General features: G+C 43.5%; 1 protein-coding gene across 2 annotated transcripts; it reads right to left on the bottom strand.

Moving 5' to 3' along the window:
• Positions 1-468: 468 nt before the first annotated feature.
• Positions 469-22,682, bottom strand: shdb (Src homology 2 domain containing transforming protein D, b). Of its 2 annotated transcripts, XM_054602921.1 has the most exons (9): positions 22,437-22,682; positions 21,422-21,805; positions 19,500-19,650; positions 16,493-16,714; positions 7,869-7,946; positions 6,871-7,045; positions 4,530-4,549; positions 4,365-4,464; positions 469-1,616 (listed from the first exon to the last, which is right to left on the bottom strand). In XM_054602921.1, the coding sequence occupies exons 2-9, from the start codon at positions 21,752-21,754 to the stop codon at positions 1,430-1,432; spliced, it is 1,266 nt and encodes a 421-aa protein (XP_054458896.1). In that variant the 5' UTR covers positions 21,755-21,805; positions 22,437-22,682; the 3' UTR covers positions 469-1,429. The 2 variants fall into 2 exon arrangements, with proteins under 2 accessions (XP_054458896.1, XP_054458897.1); XM_054602922.1 differs by lacking the exon at positions 7,869-7,946.
• Between the last annotated feature and the right edge of the window lie 538 nt (positions 22,683-23,220).

A 23,220-nucleotide genomic window follows, 5' to 3' on the forward strand; every position in this document is an offset into this window, starting at 1 on the left:
ACACTTTGCATAAAGATGAGATGCTTCAACACAGCGGGTAAATTATACGTCCTGTCATCTTTTTATTAGTGACAGAAAATGGCCATAATATGAATAATAATTAATGCAACCCAGTACATTTTGGATTAAGAAGAACTTATTTAAATCATTTTTTTCCATTTGTCATTTCCAATGGACATAATGTATTTGCTTGAAGTTGGCTCTCCTCTAAAATCTTTTTTTTTTCCACACAATGCTGCGACCAGGCAGCAGACATGGGAACCCATTCCAGATGGCGAGCATTTAACTCAAATACAACTCACCAACCAGCAAGTAAAGACTGAGCCGACTCTGCGCTCACATATAGAAGAGAAGACGCGGCCAGCAGTCACAAAGTTTGAGTTTAAGAGTGTTCAGTGTTTCCTGATTAGCATCTCTTTGCTAAGTCAGTGAGAAGACAATGACAGCAGTGACAGGTTGCCTTTTCTTTTTTTTTCTTCTTTTTTTTACAAAACCAGCATTGTCAACCAAATGCAACGCAAGCAAACAACAAGAGATCCAGGTCAGCGAGGTCAACACGAGTACCAATACAACACAGCTTTTCTGTTTCTCAAGAGTAACAAACAACCAAACAAGTAACATGGAGATGTGTCAAGCAAATCCTCAACGTACAGCAGCATGACGGTGCAGAACAGACTGGGTGAAGTTAAGCAGGTGTAGAAAAGCATCCGAAATATAACTGCTGTTGGTAAAAACCTTATATCTTTGAAAATAGCATTTCTTTTTTATGGAAAATGTGAATTTTCCAACAATTTCCAACATGGTCTCCCAAGATGTAAAAAGTTTTCTCATTTTATACAGGACAATTTAATCTACTGATTCATATAAACATGAAAAATGAGGTTTTCACCTTACAACAGCAATATTTATTTTATCAGTGTCAATGAGGTGTTTTTTGTGGAACAGCAGTAATTCAATCTAAATCTCCCATAAACTGGGGCATCAGTACATTCAGAATACACAGACTTTCTTCCAGCTACAGCTCTGCTCATTTCCTCTGCACTCCAGTCAGCTGTGAAAGACATGTAATAAAGAAAGGGAGAATTTTAACATGTCCTGAAGTCAGCCCCCTCAGTTCAATAAGGAAATGAGAGAGTGAGAGAGAGAGAGAGAGAAAAGTTACAGCAAAGGCTGCCTGGAGTTCAGGTATTGCATTTCATGTGAATTGATCCCCTGGATGTTAGAGACACTTGGTACAAGTACAACAGCAGTGGTGGGTGAGGGCATTAGCCCCCGGCGCGTTGAGTCACCAAAAGTAGTCCATTTCTCTCTTCTTGTAGTCCAGTCAAGCAAAAAGAGAGAGCGTGGGCTCTCGGCTGGGAAGATCCCATCAAACATTCAAGCTTTACGTGTCCGATCACAATGACGTCCGAGAGGTCCAGAGGGAGCGTCAGAGCGTCTGCACCAGCACGGGGAACAGCAGAGACAGATGCTCGGCGCCTCGGATCGGGAGTTTGTGCGTGGTGTAAAAGTTGATGACTTCTGGGATGGTGTCAAAGGGAGGGCTATTCTGTCCCAGCACGTACTTGCCGTCCTTATACTGGGTGAACTTCATGTGCATGAAACCCTGGCAGCTCCTGGGAGGGGGGGAGGAAGAAAGGGTTTAGAAAGGAAAGGAGACAAAAGAGAGTCAGAGAGTGGGAGAGATGGAATATGAAAGTAGGAGAGGAGTGAAGGAGAGACAAGAGGGATGACATGAAATGTGGGGCACATAAAACATCAGCCCTCCACACACTTTGTCACATAATCACACAGTGGAAATGACAGCCTGGATTTATGTTCACTTTTTCTGCACTCGGAGGACATGAATCTAACCAAGATTTAACACCATGTCACAAATTAGGAAAGGACGGGACATTATGATGGATGAGAGAGTGGTGTAATAGCACATGGCTGGAAAGACAAATGCCAGAGTGAGAAAGACGAACGCCGGACTGTGAAAGTGGGCTTAGCCGAGAGAACCACACTGACTTCCTCCCTTTAAGTGCCATTCAGCCACAACAGGACTTCCCCTTTAAGAACCAGCCAGCCCGTCATGATGTATGTCTAATTATAGAATCAGAGTGAAAGAGGCGGTCTGAAGTCGGTCACCGTAATTGTCATTGTTCTAGTCAACTAAATCAAATTTTAAAGAGCAGTGAAACCTCCCAAAAAAAACAAAAACACTCACTGTGACTACAAACAGCCAAACAACAAGCGGGTTTATGATTTGTCCCACTGGCACCGAGAGCCAGATACTTCATCACGTCAGCGCTCCAAGTTGACAGCATGCTTTCATCCGGTCTTGTTTGTTTGGGGACTCTTTGTATCGCATGATACATTAGAATGTACGAGTGCTCCTCCATAAATATTCATGCTGTTTAATTCTGGCAGGCCTGTCTGTTGCAGTGCTGACTCACTTTGGAGTGGTTCTTCATCTCGTCTCCATCAAACAGCCTTCATCATTCCTCCCTGTTGTCCACATTAATATCTAATCTTACAGTAGGTGAGGTTAACATTTTTTCCAAGGATGCTGCATTATTTCACACAGTTTAACCGTCCTTGCTGTAAAATACGTTGACATCACAAAAGGTAGAGTCAGCAAACAACCAGCAAACCAGTCACAACACCCAGATAAAGACTGCTTCGTTCCAATCTAGACACAGACATGACTGACTGGAGACATAAAAACAAAATTCCAATTTATCACAACTTTGGCCTTGTTCCTGTAGTTTTGGTTGCCACTTTTATCTGCTATGATAACATACTGTAGTACCCACCAAAGTATTTGCCGATGTCTGCGGATCAAACAAATAGGCCATAAGTTTATAACCGTAATATCTAGACCACTGTGTTGGGGGGTAAAACCCAAAGATTAAAGTATCACTCACCTGGCTGAAAGGCTTTGCCATGTGTTTGATTGACATAGCAATTATTACAAAACACAACTTCTGCACTTTTTTTACACATACACATGCTTTCAGTCTTCTCCCCGGGCATACAAGACAAACAGAATGCAAGAGCACTCGAGTACACATTCCAGTAGATGGCCCTGATGCAAAATACCTGACACAAGACAACACTCAAGGGTATTGAAGTCCCCTGGCATGTGCAGACTACAAAAAAAGGTCAAAAGAGGTCAAGGGGTAGAATGTGTCAGATAGTGGAATGTAAGGAAAGTGAAAGTAGTTAAAACCTTTAAACTGTGATTGAGTTCTTATAACATATGAGTTTGGGTAATATTTTACAGTTTTATTCCCTTTTTTTACGTCTTCTCCACATTTGTTTAGCCAATCTGGAGTTTTGTTTAAAACCTGTATGATCATTAGATTGTTGTTGTTTCTTGCCACCTCTGACTTCTTTTCAGTGTTATTCTGTTCATCGATATCAGCAATGAACTATTATTATTGGTTTGATGGCCAAAACTAAGACAGTAAAGGCTTTATGAAACCAACGTTTCCCTTTAAGCCTTAAGAGATATAAGGGGCTTCGTGCAATGAAGGACGGACCCACATTCTAAACAAGCAAAATAATAGATTTTGTCATTTCATAAGAAATCACTACTTCCAAACCTCTCATGCGCCAGCTGGAGAACCGTTGCCAGTAGTGACCTTGTTGCTTGAGCAAATGTTTGTGTGTGTGTGTGTGTTTGTGTCGAACCCACTCTACTCATGTAAATGAGTAATGCATGAGCTTGTTTATAAGCCAGCACTACACAGTGACACTGTGTGCCTCACCCCCCCTCCCTTCCCTCCCGGATTCCCTTCTTGTGTGGTCCACAGAAGGTAATTCATATTCATTAGTGATTACGGGGAGGATGATGTGTGCACTCAAGTGTGCTCTACCTGCCTCATTACCACTTAGAAGGCCCGCTGGGGCCACATAGGAAGGCCCCAGAGAGGGGCCAAGGATGGGGTGAGGACAGAGGGACGATGGGAGTGCGGTGTGAGGCCGGGACGATGGATCATGGTAGTAATTACAAGGGAGAGATTTGACCAGATAAGCAGTATTGTGCCCTGCAAATGAGTATCGGGAGAGGAATCAGTGCGGCAGTGATCTTGAGTGGGAGTGATGGTGCAAGGGAGGGAGGAAGACAGAGGAGAGAGAGACAGATGGAGAGGTGTGGAGACTGCGATATGAGATCAGTAACTCATGTGGCTTCAAACACACTTCACACACTTCTCAGTGGCATGGCAGAAAGAAAATTGTGCAATTAAATTGTAACACTGCTTATTGGAGAACAATACTGAAGGTGCACAAGTGTTTGCTTCGCTTGTTGTGGTCGGTCAGTCATTGTAGGTGTGAGTGTGTGTGTGTGTGTGAGTGTGTGTGTCTCCGTGTCTTACCGTAGGGACAGGGAGTAGTCAGAGCGGTTGTTCTGACTGTTCCTCACCAGGTAGCTACATTCTTTACACAGCGTTAACAGCGACTCTGCCTCTGAACGCGACACACACACACCACACACACACACACACACACACACACACACACACACACACACACACACACACACAGTGAACCGTGGTACCATCTGATGAACAGAACACACACACACACACACAATGAGTTAGATGTGGTAAAAAAAATCTTTAAATATGATTCCAACATATTTCTACACCTTTTGCTGCTGGATACCGACACTGGCATAGAAACTCTGTAGTGTTATTTTATCAATTTGATAATCAAGTGAAGGGTTATTACTAGAATTATGAATGTTTCTAGTGATTAATATTCAAAACTTCCAGGGAAAAAAACACAAATAAAGAAGAAAAGTCTTCCCTTGCCTCATTTTTCACAGCAGTACATTTCCAGATATAGTCATAACACCATGGTGGAGTGCATTCTCGAATCTGACACACACTGCTGCCTTTATTTCCATCAGGACCTGGTCTCAAACATTAAAATCAAACAGCACTTCTAACAAGACACCGAGTCTACAACCATGCTAACATCTCTTTGAAGCTCGCAGCAGCTTAATGCTCACAATAATATGCTAACATGCTCAAAATGCTAACATGCTGATGGAAAGCAGCAGGTGTTAACAACGTTAACCATCTCATCTTAGCATGTAAGCATGCTAACATTTGCTAATTAACACTTAAACCAAAATCCAGCTGTGCCAAAAATGGCATTAGTTTTGCTGCTACATAAAAAGTGGAGGAATAACCAAGATAACTTCGATTCACCTGAAGAAGTGAATGAGTAGCTCTGCCAAATTTTATGGCAATCTCTCCTATAGTTGTTGAGAAATTTCACTAAAAACTATGAATGTCAACCTCATGGTGGTGCTAAATGAAGAATAAAGGAATCACCTCAGCTGACCAGGAATGTTTGTACAAAATATCATGGCAATTTATATAGTAATTGTTAAGATATTTCAGTTCGGACCAAAGTTGTGGACCAAACCAAACCAACCGACCGACGGTCAGACTGAAATTGCCATCCATAGAGCCATGTCTATAGTGTGGCTGGAAATACATGTGTTTTACCAAAGCATTACAAAATATGATATAATAATATACAGAACTGTTAGGGATAAACACAAACGATAAGAAACATACTTAAATCATCATTTTCTTGGACATGACTTGGTCAAATGTACTGAATGATACATGTCGACAGTGATGCTGTTTCTCTGTTTAAAGCAGAGCTGAAGGAAACACAAAGCTGAAAACAGCATTTAAGAGACCATCAGGGAGTAATGGGGCAAAATAATTAACTCCCATCCTCAAGTGAATGTTTGCACATGCTTCTGTTTGTGAGCACAACACTGTGTGCGCATGTGCATGTGTGCTTAAGGGGTGTGATGTGCTTGGATTTCATTAGTAAAACAGCCTTTTATGTGCACAGAAACAGCACATGAATTACACCAATGATGTCTGAAATTACAAGACCAAAGTAAATGCTTCTTTTTAATGTTCTGACTTAATTAGTTATCTTACTAACCTTTCGCAGTTCTGTAAACTGATGGCTGCTGCTTATCCTAAACACATAACTGCTTCTTTTTAATGTGTCCCTGCCCTAAATAGATCAAAGCGGTGCGTACATTTTTTAAAATGTATTTATTTGTGGCATGTCCAACCCTGTTCTCCCTCGAATATTCAAAATAACTTATATAACAATGATGATAAATGTATGTCAATGGCAGCTATGCAGTGACACTTAATTAAGATTAATAGTTTATGCTAATCACATTTTACATGCACAGATTATTGCATAATTCATATTTGTTTGATGCATTTAAACATCAGAACTGCCTGGTTTAATCTTTGTGAAGCGTATTATTCCTTTGACTGCTTGGATTAACCCATGTGGAACTATTGCACAGCATTGTGGACACAATTTGCGGCTGATGTGAACTGTGTGATTAGTACTATTATTGCTATTTTTCTTTCCTTATCCTGTATTATATTCAAGGTAATTATGGCTGGCAACAGATACACTCCATAATTAGTTATCAAAAGTTAATTGGATTAACCCTTAATGTGAATGTACACAATCACCTCCATTCTGCTCTATTACTTCCATTTCATTGTTGTTGTGTTTTTATCTTCATATACTTACTTTTGTACATACATATATTTATATTTATACTTGTATATAGAATTTAAATATTTATGCTTCCCTTATCCTATTTTGCTGTCCTTGTCTTTCTAATTTTATTTGTCTATTTCTATGTATGTACACTGAGAGCGATGGAAATATTCCTTGTATGCGCATGTATACTTGGCAAATAAAGCTGATTCTGATTCTGATTCTGAATGTGTCGTGTATAAATATACTCACACAGACACATAGCAACTGATATGTTGATGTAGCTCTTGTGGGTTTAACAGAAGACTGAATACATACACCTGCTTCTCCAGAGGCAGAGTAGGGTCCACTCTCTCCCCCACCATGGTGAGGCCTTCCTGGGGCATTCGAAACTTCATCCCCCCTCCTGCCAGCGGGCTGGACCGTGGCCCCGCCGGACGCAACCGCTCCGTGGGCGACGAGGAGCGGTCCCACTCTGCGCCATCAAACTGCGCTGTTGGCATACGGGGACAGAACAAGTGAGTCAGAGTATTTACACAGTGGTGTGATCAAAAGGGATTAAACCTCACAGACAGATTTGGGTAAACACCAGACATCCGGCTATTGCAAAACCAGACATGCAGCAGGGAGACCTCTCGTGGATGGGTCAAACTACAGGACAGCAGGTCACTATCAGCATCATCACAATTACTGTCATCAACATTTTTATGAGTCACAGAGGGCAGATAAGACTCAGGACGTTGGCGTGTTCCCTGCTTGGCTCGGTCTCAAGTCTTTGTCTTCCACTAGACTACGCTGCAGATTACTTGATGTTGAAGATACGGATTCTATTCTGGAGCAAATTAGGTGTACAGACTAAAGTGTTATTTACCCCTTCTGTGCCTGATTTTGGTGAAATTCAATCTGAAGAACTTGTAATTAAACATTAAGTGTACCATAGCACTTCTAAGTACCTCGAAATGAACAAGGCAGACATCTTAATTTAGAGGGAGCTATTCACGCGTGGTTGAGGCAAGATGGGAATGTGGTCATTTAAGAAGAGAGAGCTTTAACCCCCCCCCCCCCCCCCCAAAAAAAACACACAACAACTGCAGTTGTTGTGTGTTTTTTTTGCAGGGAAAAAAGCAAGGTGGAGCAGATTCATGCTGCAGGTTTTTTTTTTTTTTTTTTTTTTTTTTTTAATCAGATGGAGGTAAAGCAGATGTAGGACAACAGCTCGAGTCATGAAGGTCAGGGTGACAGCATATGTGTGTGTTTGCGGTGATAAAGGGAGGCAGGGAAGGGGGGGGGGGGTTGTGTTCAGGGTGGGAGGTCACCTGGCTCTCTGACGGTGGGCTCCTCCTCCAGCTGACCCACCGGGGAAGGCCAGGGCAACTCCGACAACTCCCTCATCTCTAATAGAGGGAAGGGGGGGGCAGGGAGGAGGCGAGAGAAAAAAAAGTGAGCGACAGAGTGAGAAAACAGCAGATGGGCTTGAACAAAGTGAGAGAAGCGGTGATGATTAAAAATGGGAGAGACTGAAATCAGGTGCAAAATTTGAATGTGAGGAGGAGAGAGTGAGCAAGAAGTGAGATGTGGAAGAGGTGGAAGATAAGGAAGCCCTGTTGAGAGGCTGCATGTGTGATTACATGACGGAGATGTGGTTTTTAATCATAAAGAAAGGAATAAATTCTAGCTCCTGTCTCTTTGCTTCATCACACTCGTGGGAAAAACATCTTCAGACCCTTTATTTACAGTATTTTATCATGTGTGATAAGACTGAAGAAAGGAGAGAAGATAAAAACAGAGAGGACACGAGAAGTCAGAGGCTGCATTATTTATAGTCATTTGAACGAATCCACTTTAAGGAACTGTCTAGTAGCAGTAGATGCAATGAAAACAAAACGTGACTTTATGTGCACTGCAACCCACAGAGCAGTGAGACAGAGGAACTGAGGAGCAGAATAATGCTCCATTCACTGTCCTACCAACAGAAGGTTCACAAAACGGAAAATAGCTCATTATCTACTGTGGCAAGCAACCATATACTTTAACAGTCATTAATGCAGGCTTACACACACACGGACTCACACACACACACACACACACACACACACACACACACACACACACACACACACACACACACACACACACACACACACACACACACACACACACACACACACACACACACACACACACACACACACTCCGCGATTCGCCAGTTCCACGCCGTACATTCAGCTCCTGCTCACAGCAAAAACGGATTACAAAACAAATAAAGGGAAAAGAGGGTTGACGTCTTAATGAGCCGACAAATCCAAAGACCCCCCAGGCCGGCGACATCAAAGGCCATTTGAATGGGCGTTTGGAGAGAGACCCAAAGCTGTACATACATGCCCCTCTCCCTCCCTGGTTAATTATTGAGCAGGCAGACACACTCCGCCACTTTCTCTGGCTCTCCGTGAATTATTGATGCATGGCGCAGTACAATGGCCCCATCTGGAGCAGCCCGCTACCTCCGCTGAAGCCAGGATTAAAGTGTGGCCTGGCACCCCTCTATGGGGAGACATGCACGCAAACACACACACACACACACACACACACACACACACGCACACAAACAAACACACCTGACACCCCAAAAACACCAGCGCTGCCACACTGCTGCCTGTCCGCTCACCACCACATCACATTTCACACCTCTAATTTTCAAGCATAACTGAGAGTCACCCATTGGAAAGAGAGAAGGGTGTAAATGAGAAGCACATAATACCAAGTGAAGGGTAACAAGAACGGAGAGAGAGAGAGAGAGAGAGAGAGAGAGAGAGAGAGAGAGAGAGAGAGAGAAAATAGAGACAGCCAAGACAATTTATTACAGATCAGAAATGTGCCCAGCCATCTGAGGGAGAGATAAGCTCGGGTAGTGGCGTTCCACAGACGGAGGGGGAAATTTCAATCAAGATTCCTTTTCTTTGGTTTTTAGGCGGCTGTTGTCCCTCGTAAGGAATCATTGTGTTTAGAGTTCTTGAATATTGTATCTGTTTTTTTTATTGTATTTTCTTTGCCAAAAAGTAAGTGGTGAAATGTTTGTAATTGTCTCCCCTGGCTTATCTCAATAGTTTTTTTTGGCTTTAGACATAGACATTTAAAACAATACACTTGTTTCTGGCATCCATTTCATTTATCTTGGTCATCTCACAATAAATTTATAAAAAAAAGGCAGATCACTCAACTCAGGGTACTGGAAGTTCTCTTGTCATAACGGCGTTCAATTTCAATTCCAATCATGACCTGATTGAATGAGTAGAATGAAAACCAGTAGATGACTGGGTCTTTAAGTCCATGATAAAAACTTTAAAAGGGACAGTCAGCAATTTTGTCAAATTCATTGCATATCTCCTCTGGCTATCCGTTCTGTGTGTGTGAAGGAAAACAATATGGTGTTCACAGCCCCAGCTCTGTTAATAGGAAACAAACTAAATGGCTCGGAACGAGTTTCACAACAATGTTCCAGCAAATCCGCAACAGGGAAAAGATCATGGAGCTATAAAGAGAAAGGCAGTGATGGATGGAACATTTATTAATAGCATTTGTTTGGGGGTTGAGCACAAATATCAACAATCCAGAATTGCTGACTCCTTAAAAATAATCACAAAAATGTAAAAGTGACCTAATAGCAATAAACAAAACAAAATTAATAATAAACAGTGAAATAGTCAGACACATAACAGATGTTTGTGTCTCTTTGGCTCATGCTTTGCAACATATGCTTTACAGTGTTTCTACCCAGTGGTTGACAGGTCGCTACCACAGTGGTTTTGAGAGTTGTACGTATTTTCCATCTTATAACTTAAACCCTTTCCCAGTGTGTTTTCGGAACGTGAAAGTCAATTTTAACATTTTGGTTGTCAAAAAAATGTCTTGTTCAGCATTCGGTTGTACTACGCTCCACCCTCTTGTGTCCAGACTGGTTGCAAAAATTAAGACGTTGATGGCCAAAATGCCAAATTCTGGGCAACAAAACTGAAGTCCACAAACCGATGGTTGTCATCACGGCGGCAATTACCTCTTCTTATATACAGTCTATGGTCCAGCAAGACCTTTCTTCAGCGCTGGCAGTGTAGAGCTAGGTCAGGATATGCCAGGCTAGATTTAGTTTAACCCACATAACCCCTTCTAAACCTGCAGGCTTTACCATTCTAACTGTTCTTTTTTTTTTTTTTTATCCGGGAGAATTGTCAGCTCTCTCCACTGCAAAAAGCTGAACATACACACAAACACACACACACCTTGCCTGAACTCCTCACTCTGATAACAAAAGGCTGAACACCAAGCACACACACACACACACACACACACACACACACACACACACACACACACACACACACACACACACACACACACACACACACACACACACACACACACACACACACACACACACACACACACACACACACTAGAAGGGAACATCTGGCTTCCATTCACTTCTAATGGGAACCTGTGGATCTCTCATACACAGAGGGCTATTACAAGACAATGAGACACACTAATGGTTTTACGGACAAAGGCACAGTCTCATCAGCACTCAGAGCATATGTTCATGATTTGTGCTTAAAATGTAATCCACTGTGTTCATTATATATGCTTAAACAACAGAGTATTTTTTCCCCCATCAGTTCTGTTCCCCATTTTAACCCAGCTGAAGAAACAGCTATTCAGTAATCTTTGTTCTGCCAAAATCCCACATGTGCTGGTGCCTCTGCTACCTGCTAACAATTACCCGAAATTATCCGAGGGGGAGGGAATGACCAGACTTTTCTGTGTTGCACACAGGACACATAGCCTTGAGTGACAGATAACTCACTTTTCGAGCACACCAGCTGTTTTTCTATGTCCTTGTAATAAAGGAGGAGCAGACAAAGACAATAGAGCAGCTTCATTAGGTCCATTAATGAAGACATCTGTTTCTCAAACGGCTCTGGCATCACATCTTTTCTCCGCACACAAAGACCTTCTGCTGGGCAAAATGGTCCCCAGACAGACAATTAACACCTTATGCCTTTGAAAAGATGCATCCAAACCATTTTATTGGTTTGGATGCACACATTTCTTGACAATCTTGTCTGTGTATCCATTTTCCAGGCTTTCTTCAAATCCATTCCTCTTTCTTCATCGCATCTCTTTCACCCATCTTCCTCAAAGTGGGGCATTATCTCTCTTTCCATATTCCCTCGCTCCTCTCGTCTCTTGCCCTACTCTACTTCCATCACCTCTCCAGCCGTCTCTCATATTGTGCGGCGAGAGGGAATCACGAAGGACATCCCTTTTCATTAATGTCAGTAAAGGTTGAAGGAGAAAGAAAACGCTGGGGAGAAGGAAGCGGCAGGTGAGAGGCAATGTGACAAAAAGAAAATGGGAGCAAGAGTAAAGAGAGAGAGAGAGAGCGTCAAGAGTCCTTCCGCTGTAACGGTAATTTAATGAAGAGGCCGGTCAGATGCCCCCAGGGCCTGCTTAGAGCAACAAAGAGCAGCATCACACCAGGAATTGGAAATCTAATTTAATTTTGTTCGCTCACTTTGTCTGCATGCACACACACAAAAATACATTTTCATGCCTCTACAGGGACATATACACGCACAGAATAGCCCAGAAAACCTTGTTCCGTCCTGTCGGAGCACATGTATCTCCACAAACCAGACACAACACATACAGATACACACCATCAGTAAAGGTGTCTTTGCAAGCTTTGCTCAACCAACCTTCTGTATCACTTTAAAGCACCCTTTAGTATCAAACCAAAATCAGAATGCATCTTTGCTGTTCCAATAATAATTAGCAAAATGTTACACAATTCCTCATTCCTCAGCTTTGTTTCTCAATTGCTGGTTGGTCTACAGGGCTGAAACCATGCGTCTCTGTGAGGCTACAAAGGCACAGCGATGCTTTGAGACAAATGCTGACGTCCGCATGTAACTACTAACGATGTTAATAGTAACATGCTGATCTTAAGAACATTAAACATTTACCAAGCTCAGCATCTTAGTTTAGCATGCTGGCATGCTAACATTTGCCAATTAGCCCTATCCCCAAAGGCATTGCAAGTCATCCTGATGGGGACATGCATGTCTGTTCCAAATTTCATGCCCATCAAATAGTTGTCAAGACATTTTACTCAAAACCACAAACGGCAACCTCATGGAGGCACTAAATAAAAAGTCAGTGGTCACCAAAATCAGTAGGATTCATCCTCTGGACACCATGAATGTCTGTCTGTCAGTTCATCGAGTCATCTTGCTAGCATTGCTAAAAACTATATGGCCATTTCCTCAACAGCCATTTTTTTGGAACAAATCAATTACAATGTATACCAAACAATTTTCCACAGAAACAGAAAACAAACTATGGGATCACAAGGATACCAACTTTAACATGTTTTTGTGCTCCAAATAGTTTGTCTGAACCAATTATAAAGAAAAACACAAGCCTTTTGCTGTTATGACACGCACATTCATACTGGTGAGCGTCCCTGAACAGCCCCTGTCTTTCGCTGTAGCCTTAATGAGCAGCTGCACTGGAACAAGTGGAGGATAAGTGCTTTTCTCAATGGCACCATGATAGTAATTTTCTAGGGGTGGAAATGTTATCCATTCATCCCTCCCCTTCCAGATTTCCAGCTGATTTGCGACTCTTTTAATCATGCGCACACTCCTCCATCTGTTGACGGCCATTGTCTGCATAAAAATGGCTCAAAGCTCCTGTTCTGGACTATAAAACCTACAAACATGAAACACCTGAAACATACATTCATCTGTTCATTAGCTGTGGCCATCAGAGAGATAATTAGATTGTGCCTTTCATTAGCTCACTAATTGGTGCTGAATGGTTGCAAAGCCAATCTCTCACTGTTGGACTGTCTATTGACTTCCAAGAATTAATGACTGCTGTAATTTGAGTTGGATGCTGGTGAATGGTGACAGCTTTCTAACGTTGCAATTAAAACCCACCGAACTGAGAGAAGCTTGTCAGTCCGACCCCTCAGGCATTGCTTGGTTCACACTCACACAGCTGGCTGAAGCGGACGTTGGGAAATAAATGAAAATGCTTTGGAGGCAAGCTTATTTCTGATACTATTTGAAAAATAGCCGTAGAAGGCAATACTCACCCGGGCGATTACATTTAACCATGGATAAGCTGTGAAAATCATAATTAGAGAGATTCTGTTCAGAAGTGCTCTTGCATGACTTGCGATGCACGCAAATCCACAACCAATATGCACCAACGCTCCTCCTCCCCACACCAACACCCCACCCCCCCCACTAATTTGTGCCAACATGCACACGGCCTCTTCTCACCCTTGAATTAGGGGGCCCGATAATCAGCACTGGAAAAACCTAGTTGAGAATCCACATGTGCATGAGTGTGCATGCGCCTGTGTGAAGGTGATGATGAGGGGCTGCTGGCAGATTGCGAGGCCCCCCCTTTGCCCCCTGTAGCGGGTTATCTGAGCGAGTGTGTCACATCCACAGGGAGGGAGGGCCACGGGGACAGCCCTGTCACCGCCGCTGTGTTGGTGTGTATATGTGTGAGAGGTGTGTGTTAGCGGATGACGGATTGCACCCTGCCACAATGGCCCTGACTCCCCCCCCTCCCCTCCTCTCCCGTCGCCTCACCTCGCCACAGCCCCCCGACCATTAATTCTCCTCAACGCCCCTCCCCTCTGCAACACTGGGCCTTCACAAACATCCACTGAGCTGCCACCAAACATACCATAACCTTGGACGTCCCTTTCCATTTCTCTCCAGCTAGCCTTCTCCACAGCCTCCCTATCCATTTTCTCTCTCTGTCCATCTCTCTCATACTTCCTTTCAATCTCTCTCTTTTTCTGCTTCATTCCCGTCCTCCTCATCTCTCCCCTTCCTCACATGTGGGCCTTGCCTAGCAACGCTGAGTGGGTCTGGGAATATGGATTAAATGTGAGAATGGAAAATACTGTTTATGTGTTTACACTTCAGTGCTTTGGTCTGCTCAGACAGACAGCACGCCAGCTCAGAGTGCTGACTCCAAATGGAAAAAACAAGGGGTCAGACGACACAAGCGTTTTCCGCCACTGCGCTCTATAATGGTGCCGTAAGCACTGCTCTGCAGGAGCGCACACTGTACTGTGGAACAAAGAGGAAAAGCTGGAGAGGAATAAAGCGCCAGATGAAGCAGGAATGAGTGCTAAGTAGGCGAGGGCTGATATTGGCTTTTAAATTAACTGTCGCTCACCTCCTTTTGAAATCACCTCCGCTCTCAAATAAGTTACGGAGTCTCTTTGCTGCTCCTCTGCTTAATGCGATTTGAGCCTGAACACGGTGTGAATGTATTTTTGTGTGTGTGTAGGTGTGAGTGTGTGTTCAGACAATGGTGAGCTGACCATGACGCTCTTATTAGCACTGGATCGGTCATGCACATGCAGGCATGTAATTAACTGAGAAGAGGGGGGGGGCACACACAGTAGGGAAGAGGGGAGGAGAGCATAGAACGGAGGGGAGTGCGTATGAGGCTAGGTTGATTTATTAACCCGTCACCTTGACCTCGGTGACTTGGAGATGCAGCTCAATTAAGCCGACTTGGCCTTGCATGCCTCACACTGATCCACTCCTAAATGACCCATCAGTCCAGCTCTGTTTCTCTTTACCCCTCTGTTTCTCTTCTTATTTCTACTTCACTCTCTCCCTCCAATTATATTCAATACATGGACTGTAATGGGGACCTGATGTGACATGTACTGTCAGTACCACTTTGAAAAATAATAATCGTGCATTGCAGCAATTATTTTAGAAATACTGCAGATAGTATGAGGATTATGAAAATAAAGGATTTGTTCCTCTGCTAACCTTCTCTACTGTATTTCCCATCACGTGTATACACACACACACACACACACACAAACACACACACACACACACACACACACACACACACACACACACACACACACACACACACACACACACACACACACAAACACACAAACACACAAACACAAGATATCTCTGTCAATTCTAATGCTCATCTCAGAGATAGCTGTTGTGACTGTGGTCTGTGGTCATATGTGAGCGAACAAGAAATCAATAGTCAGCAGAAGGTGATTAAATGCAGTAAAAGAAACAGAAAGATATGTGTCATTGTAAAAGCACTCTCTGTTTTCTGCACACACAAAAGAAAATGGATCCCGATGTGTAGTGATGGGGGGGAAGACTCTACATTGAAAGGTCAGGACAGTTAGAGGAGTATTTCACTGTGTGGTTATAGCAGCATGGCTTGCTGTTTGCTACTGGCATTGACCTTTGAAAGCCCTTTTTGAGCCTGGTCTTCACCATTTTCACTAATTCTACTGAATGATGGTGATAAACGTGGTTTATGCTTGCCACCCAGTACAATTGTCTGTGCAGTAGGTGGTAGGGATTCAACGTCTGGCTTAAAGACACTTACAATACAATGGATGATTGCCAATATGGGGGCATTAAACCAGGTTTTCAGTTAAAAATGCTTTTCCTGCAAACTGCTTAGCCATCCTAAATAATAGAATCTACATTTTTTGCTAAAAGCTTTTATTCTGCGACGCTCTGAATATCGATTTAAATATGCAATGAAGCATGATTCAGCAGCTCCGTGGTCTAAACCTTGTCTAATGTATCCATAATTTGATTTTCTGTATAATTTTGACATTTCTCGGAACAGCTGCCATGTTTTCCAGTTTGAAAAACACAAGCAAAGACCACTGACAGTCATGGAGTATTCCTCCAATCAGGTGTAGGAACTTTTCATGAAGGGCAGCTTACCGATTATCTCTTGTACAACCTACATAAGGTAGCTACATTTAGACGGCTTTTGCCAGACTCAGAGCTCCACCCTGATATTTATTGACTTTACTGTAAGATATTGTCATAATCTTAACAGTTACCTGCAAAAGCCTTGGAGATGTGATCCTTTTTCCATTCCCAGGGTTGGTCATATTCATCAGCCGGTCTCTCGTCGTCCTGCGGCAGCCTGCTGCTCTCCTTGCTCTCCTCCTGAGGGTCTCCGTACAACAGACCTGGTCGCTGGACCCCCTCATATTCATAGGGGGTATCGTAGAGCTGCACCCCGCCCCGCGACCGGCCTCCTCCTGGACCGCGCTGCAGCTCTGTTGATGCATACGCAAAAAAACACAGATTCATACCCCGACACATGTAAGCACGCAATAATCTTCTTGGTTGCATTAACAGTCTGCAGGAAGAAACAGTAATCATTAGGAAATAATATATTTGCCAGTAGCGATGAGGTTTCCCTAAACACAACAGTGACATATTTCTTTAGTAAAAAGAAGAAAAAAAAACGTGTTGCGCTCTGACATGACTAGAATTAGAGGAGAGGGAAAAATGATGTTTGCACAGCTTGCAGTAGGCTCAGAATCTCATATAGGGGGGCTTAATAAGGCCTTGGGCTGGATGCTGAGTTGCAACAGTTAGACAAACTCCCCCTCCTTTCTCTCGTCCATCCTGAGTCCCAGCAGCAATCTAGCCTGGCTTACAACAGCATCCATGTCCCCTCATTAACATTTTCATCACTTTCTCAGTGGGCTCCAACCAAGAAATGTTTCTCACCACTTGGAACTGTTGTGTGGAGTCAAATATGGCCATGAGATAAAAGGGCTTTAAGATTATTGACGCACAAGAGGATGAAATCTGATTTCTAAATGTATCAAAAAGAGCCTCTAAGCTGCAGCAGCGGCAATCAGCAATGGCGCTTTTATATGTTGACCTCAAAAATGTACCCTTTAAAAAAAAAAAAAACAGTTGGTACGGAAGAGGAGATAATAGGGGGAAAAAGAAAGAGTAGGCATCTTTTGTGCACACAGCCGGCAGCCTTGCAAAGGAGGTGCACTCACGTGAGAAGGGAACAGGACTAAATGGAAGGGTTCCCTAGTGAAAAGCAGGGAAAAACTTTAACCTTCACACGACAAGACATCGCCATTGGGTGACCCTGTAGTCACCATGGCGACCAAGTGGAGAGCTTGAGGAAAGGCCCTGAGGTTGTGAAGAAGAGGGTGGAGGGGGAATGGAGAGAGAGAGGAGGAGCAAGGCGAGGGAGGGAGGGGGGGGATAGAGGAGGTGGTGAGGCGAGGAACAGGAGGAGACGGAAGAGTAAAAGGAAGCAGTGAGGAAACAAGGGGAGGAGGGGGTGATGGGAGAAAAGGCCAAGGGAGGGAGGTGAGGGAGGGAGGTGAGGGAGGGAGGGGGACGGTCTGTCAGCGTTTGATGTTAAGTCATTGAGACAGAAGCACAGCGGGGCTGAATGCTGCTCTACCTGCGATGGGAACCCGCGGTGTCAGCGACAGACTGGAGATGGAGAAGATGAAGGCGGAGAGATAAAAACAGGCGGAAATAAAAATGAAATTCATAGGAAACATGATGGAGGAAAACACAGGTGGGGGGGGGGGGGGGAGCGAAAATACCAATTTGAAAGAAAGGTGACAGAGATTGAAGACTGAGGGGAATGAGGACAGGAAGTGTTTAGGCATACAGATGAAACTGACACTGAGCTTTTATCCTTCAGAACTAAACTATAAGCACTGAAGAGGGGTTTATTCCTCCTAAACGTACAGTCAAAAAAGCACACAGGTGTCTTTTCAGGACACTCTTTGTGAGAGATAATTACTATTGCGATTTCAATTCTGTCTTTGCCGCTCTGCTGTGTTTTTTGATGAGTGATGGCAGACTCAGAGACAGACAGACAAAAGCAGGCAGACAGACAGACAGACAGACAGACAGACAGACAGACAGACAGACAGACAGACAGACAGACAGACAGACAGCCCAGGAGTGACGGGCTCAATTCAAAGTCAAAGAAAGCGCTGAGACAATGCTTTGCCAGACGCTCTGCAATGACAGCTCAGGATCTAATCTCCACAGCTGCAATGAGAAAAATATTTTTTCACGGTTTCTCAGTAGGGATGCTCCATTCAAGTCAAACCTAATATTATGAACTTCATTTGACAACCAAATAGCCAGCGAAAGTGACAAGGGAGAGAGGAGAGGACATAGTATTTACTACAGGTTAGATGAGAGAGAAAGCCAGACCCCCACCGGGGAGAGCCCTCGAGATGAAGAGAGAGATGGAGAGAGAGGAGGGGGAGGCTTTTACACTAAACGAGAGGGACAGAGCAGGGAGAGTGCGAGGGGAAAGGGGCAGACAGAGATGTTATGGGAGGAGAGACAAATGGAAAACGATAGATGTGAGCTAGATGATGTGGGAGAAAAATCACAAGGGAGGAGGGAGGGTCTGAGACTGGATACTGGGTAGACCCCTCTAAAGGGATATTTCATGAGGTTGAGAGTGTGTGTGACGAGCTAAAAGCACGGCGGAGTGGACAGGTTTAACTAATGTGGAACTGTCTACCAACACATTGAATCATTAAACTGGAATTACTGGGCAATTCTGCATTTAACACCAGTGTTCATAGAACAAAGGAAAATGTGGAAATAAGGATGTATTGTTCTGTAAAGGCAGAAATACTTCACTATGAAGAAAAAGAGGAGCGATAAAGACTTATGAAGTCATTGATCATCTCAGGGTAGTTCATCAAAAACTTGCTGACAGATTTAAGATCAATGATGATACTGCACGCCACAGTTATTTGAGATAACTGCGCCATAAAAGCAGACTGATTTTTATGTCAGGTAAAAAGTCTGACGTCAACCCTTCAGGATGTTCCATTATTCTTATATTATGAAGGCGGTTCTGATTCATTAATAATGTGGCTGTAAAAGGTTTACTTCATGTGGAGATAACTAGCAGAGACAACTATAATACAAAAAGAAAGCAGGAAAGGGAATGGAGCTAAAACACCTTTGTGGCCTCTATGATAACAATGTGGGTCACTGAAACATGATGTTACGGATAAGACTCTGACTGATGAGCACACTGACCTGTGATGACCCTCTGGGCCTCATAGGGCTCCATGTAGCCGTTGTTCTCACAGGGAACAGGTCTGAGATCTGGTTCTGACCTGTGGTCCATGCGAGCGTCGAATGGGTCGGAATAATCTGTGTCGCCGGCCAACGGAGCAGACGGCACCACCTAAAAAGGACAAAATACATACACATAACTGATGAAGAGAAATGGGTTTCGTGACAGAACATTAACTTCATAGGCTTCCGACTTTCAGCTGGCGTTTTTATTTTTTTTTTTATAAAAGCTGTCATTCAATCACACTTTCAAAACACTTGAATTAAAGCATCCTAGACAATAGCTCATCAGTACCAGACAGGGAGAGAGCAGCGCAACTCTCTTATCAAGCAATCACATCCTCGCTGAATGGAGCGTTAACTACATGTTTGGTGACAGACAAAACACTTTTGGTATTATCAAGACACTCATTTGCATATTTAGTGTGCAACATCGCAAAACCATACCAAAGCTCTAGCAGCTATACAGTGCAGTTCCCTCTTGAAACCCTTGAAGAAGGGACTATATTGCATGTTTGTTACTTCATTTTGTTATATGTTGTTTATGTGTTTTTTGGCCATGGTAAGACAACACAGAGACACAGGGAGCTGATGGGACAGGAGGAAAACAGTGATCAGCTGGCACACTGACAGCTACACAGGCAGCCATATGGTCACACACACACACACACACACACACACACACACACACACACACACACACACACACACACACACACACACACACACACGTGCATATACCTACAAACACACACACACATTTTGGCAAAAGGGCTCTCTTCCCATTTCTTTCCCTCTGACAAAGGAAAACGCTGTCGCAAAGGCTCGCTTCCTAATTTCCTGCTCGACGTGCACACGCCCTCACCAAATTACATTTTAATCCCATGTTGATTCTGTAACAGGTTATCTATCGATGCACAGGAATCTGCAATGGTAATGAGAGTGCGGTTGTTCCCACAGACCCTGGGAAATTAATGAGAGCAGAAGGAGAGTGGGGTAGAGGTGGGAGCTATCGACTGGAGTCAAGACTATCACTTCAATCCACTTCAGGACTTTCGCACTTGTAGCATTTTCCACGAGCCGAGTCATGGATTTAACTGCAGCTATGAAAACCCCTCAAATACTCCTTAACTTGCTCAGCATATGTGAGCTGCATTAATGCGAGGACCATTTCCTTGTAAAACCTTTGCTTCCGCTCCAGCCGCTCAGTCTCAACATCTGTTTGGCTTTGTTATTCGCAGTAGCCGTGTATTTTTCTTTTCAGCAAAAACATGCAGAGTTCATAGAAAGGAAAGCACTGCAGTCCTGATGACACCAACAGCACCACAGTATAAATCATACCTCCCTGTGGCCCTTGACATATCGCCATGCAGCGTACTGTATACGGCCCCTCGCATGTGCTCGTGTGGGGGTCTCTCTCAGCTTGCAAAACTAAACCCAATTTATTATTTATGAAAGGACATAAACCCAAGGGACTGTGATCCTCTCCGACTCAATGGTCCGCTCGAGCCATCAATAATTCTTTCTCCAAACCAGCAAGCGAATTTATGTGGTGTATGGGATGTAATGTGATTTATGTAAACAATGCATATTGGAGACACACATTACTAGTCACTTGCTTATGGAGTCTGATCAATAAAACTGTCACGGTGATGGAAATGGGATTAGAAACTGGAGAGCGCTTTTTTTTCCCATCCTTCATCTCTTACTTACCTTCCCTTCATCCCTCCTTCTCACTTCCACATAAAAAAAGAAACTGAATTTGTCATCAACTGCTTTTTGCTTACACACACACACGCACACACACACACACACACACACACACACACACACACACACACACACACACACACACACACACACTGAGAATATGAAGCTCTTACAGGCTCTTGCTGGTCCTCCAAAGAGACAGTACTGAGGAGGATCTTGGTGCGCCCAAGCTCCTGGGAGTCCACTTTGATCAGTCTGTGTTTGGGGGATTTTACGTCCACACTGGAGGACTTCATGGGAGACCCATACAGAGGTGTGGAGGGGTCAGGAGTCCCGGACTCGCCCCTGGACCTGTTTTCCGAGTCTTCGTAGGGATCCTCGAAGTCCAGGTCCCTCTGGAGCCGGTAGGCTTTGAGGATCTCGCTCTCTGAGTAGTCTGGTGTTGGCGGCTGAGGGGGAACCTTCCTGCTGCCAAAGCTCAGGTAGTCTTTCAGCCACTTGGCCATCGCAGCTCTGCTTCCAAACTTGCTGGTGCGTGGTGGAGTGAGAGCAGGAGGCTGCAGGGGGGGCAGACAGGGACATGGGGGTTATTGCTTGGCCTTATTTCTGATGAGATTGTGTAAGCTATGAATTGGATTTGTGCTGGACGTTTTTCTGGTTGTTACAAGAAAATTGAAAGATCAAAAAGAAAAATCACAAAAAATAGATCCTCATCCTTTTATAATATCTGTGCCGGACAACTTCCAGCTGATAGCAGACCTTTAAGTGTGCGTTTACATGCACGGGTGTGACATTAAACTCCACCAACAGCTGGGCTTCACGCACTGCTTTTGCTTTACGCAGGGAGCAATAATGTCTGGCATCTGGACTTTGCCCCAAAGGCTGCAATTACATTTCACACCCCTGCAATAAAGTCCGACGTTTACATGCTGATAAAAAAAAAAAGAAAAAAAGAAAAACGAAGACAAAGACGGAAATTAATACTCAAAAACAATGAGGAATTATAGAAATCGTCCTTCACGTTGAAACATTGTATTATATGCTTTTATTTGCTAATTTAACCAACATTAAAAACATAACATGTATGTTTTAGCACGCAAGATAAAAAAGAATTAAAAAAAATAAACTTTCAATCAAAACAGTCACCTAAACACTGGATTGTATTACTAGAGAGCGCGACTCACTTACCCTATTCAGTCCTTCAGCCACTTTGGACGCTTTATTCCGCGTTTCTTCATGTCGATCGCAGTAAAAGCGGCACAGAAAAGTGACAAACTCTTCCACTGCTAGCGTTTATTTATATTCCACAAAAAAAAGAACAAGAAAACAGCAGTTGTTCTGGTACAAAAAAAACAAAAGCAGTGAAATCCGGCGGAGTGACTCCAACGACTGATGGCAAAATGTGCGAGTGAAGCGAGCGACTACAGCAACGAGACAAACTCAACCGAGCGGTTAAAGGGGAGGCGCCTCATCCCCGGAGGAATATCCTCCTAGTCCCTCTCGCAGTCAGCCGACCGTTCATTCATTGAAATGTCTGCACATCACACCGCCTGCAACAATAGATACATTCTTTTTTTATTAAAAACAAACCCCACTACAACTGCAAGGGCGAAACAAAATGAAGAACTGAAACAAGGGAGGAAAAAAAAAAAAAAATCAGCTCGCACGAAATGTGCTCCAAACGTGCATTATTGATTTGCATGACATCACTGGAGAATTCTCCTGTTTTAGCTTCACTGAAGGTTTTTTCAAAGGATTTTTTTTTCCCCAAAAAATAAAGCAAAAGCCTTAAGGGTGAACAAAACTGTTATCTGCTTTCTTTATAAAATAGTTTGGCAGAGTAAGGAAATGTCATCATCATCTGGGAAATATGAACAGTGAAGTTTAGACAGATGTGTAGACACAAAAACACTAGTCATTACAAAAACAAGATGACAAAAGCACTGAGGCCTGTCCACTCTGATTGAAAGCT

This window comes from Anoplopoma fimbria, chromosome 8 (assembly GCF_027596085.1).
Source record: "Anoplopoma fimbria isolate UVic2021 breed Golden Eagle Sablefish chromosome 8, Afim_UVic_2022, whole genome shotgun sequence".
Classification (NCBI taxonomy): domain Eukaryota; kingdom Metazoa; phylum Chordata; class Actinopteri; order Perciformes; family Anoplopomatidae; genus Anoplopoma; species Anoplopoma fimbria.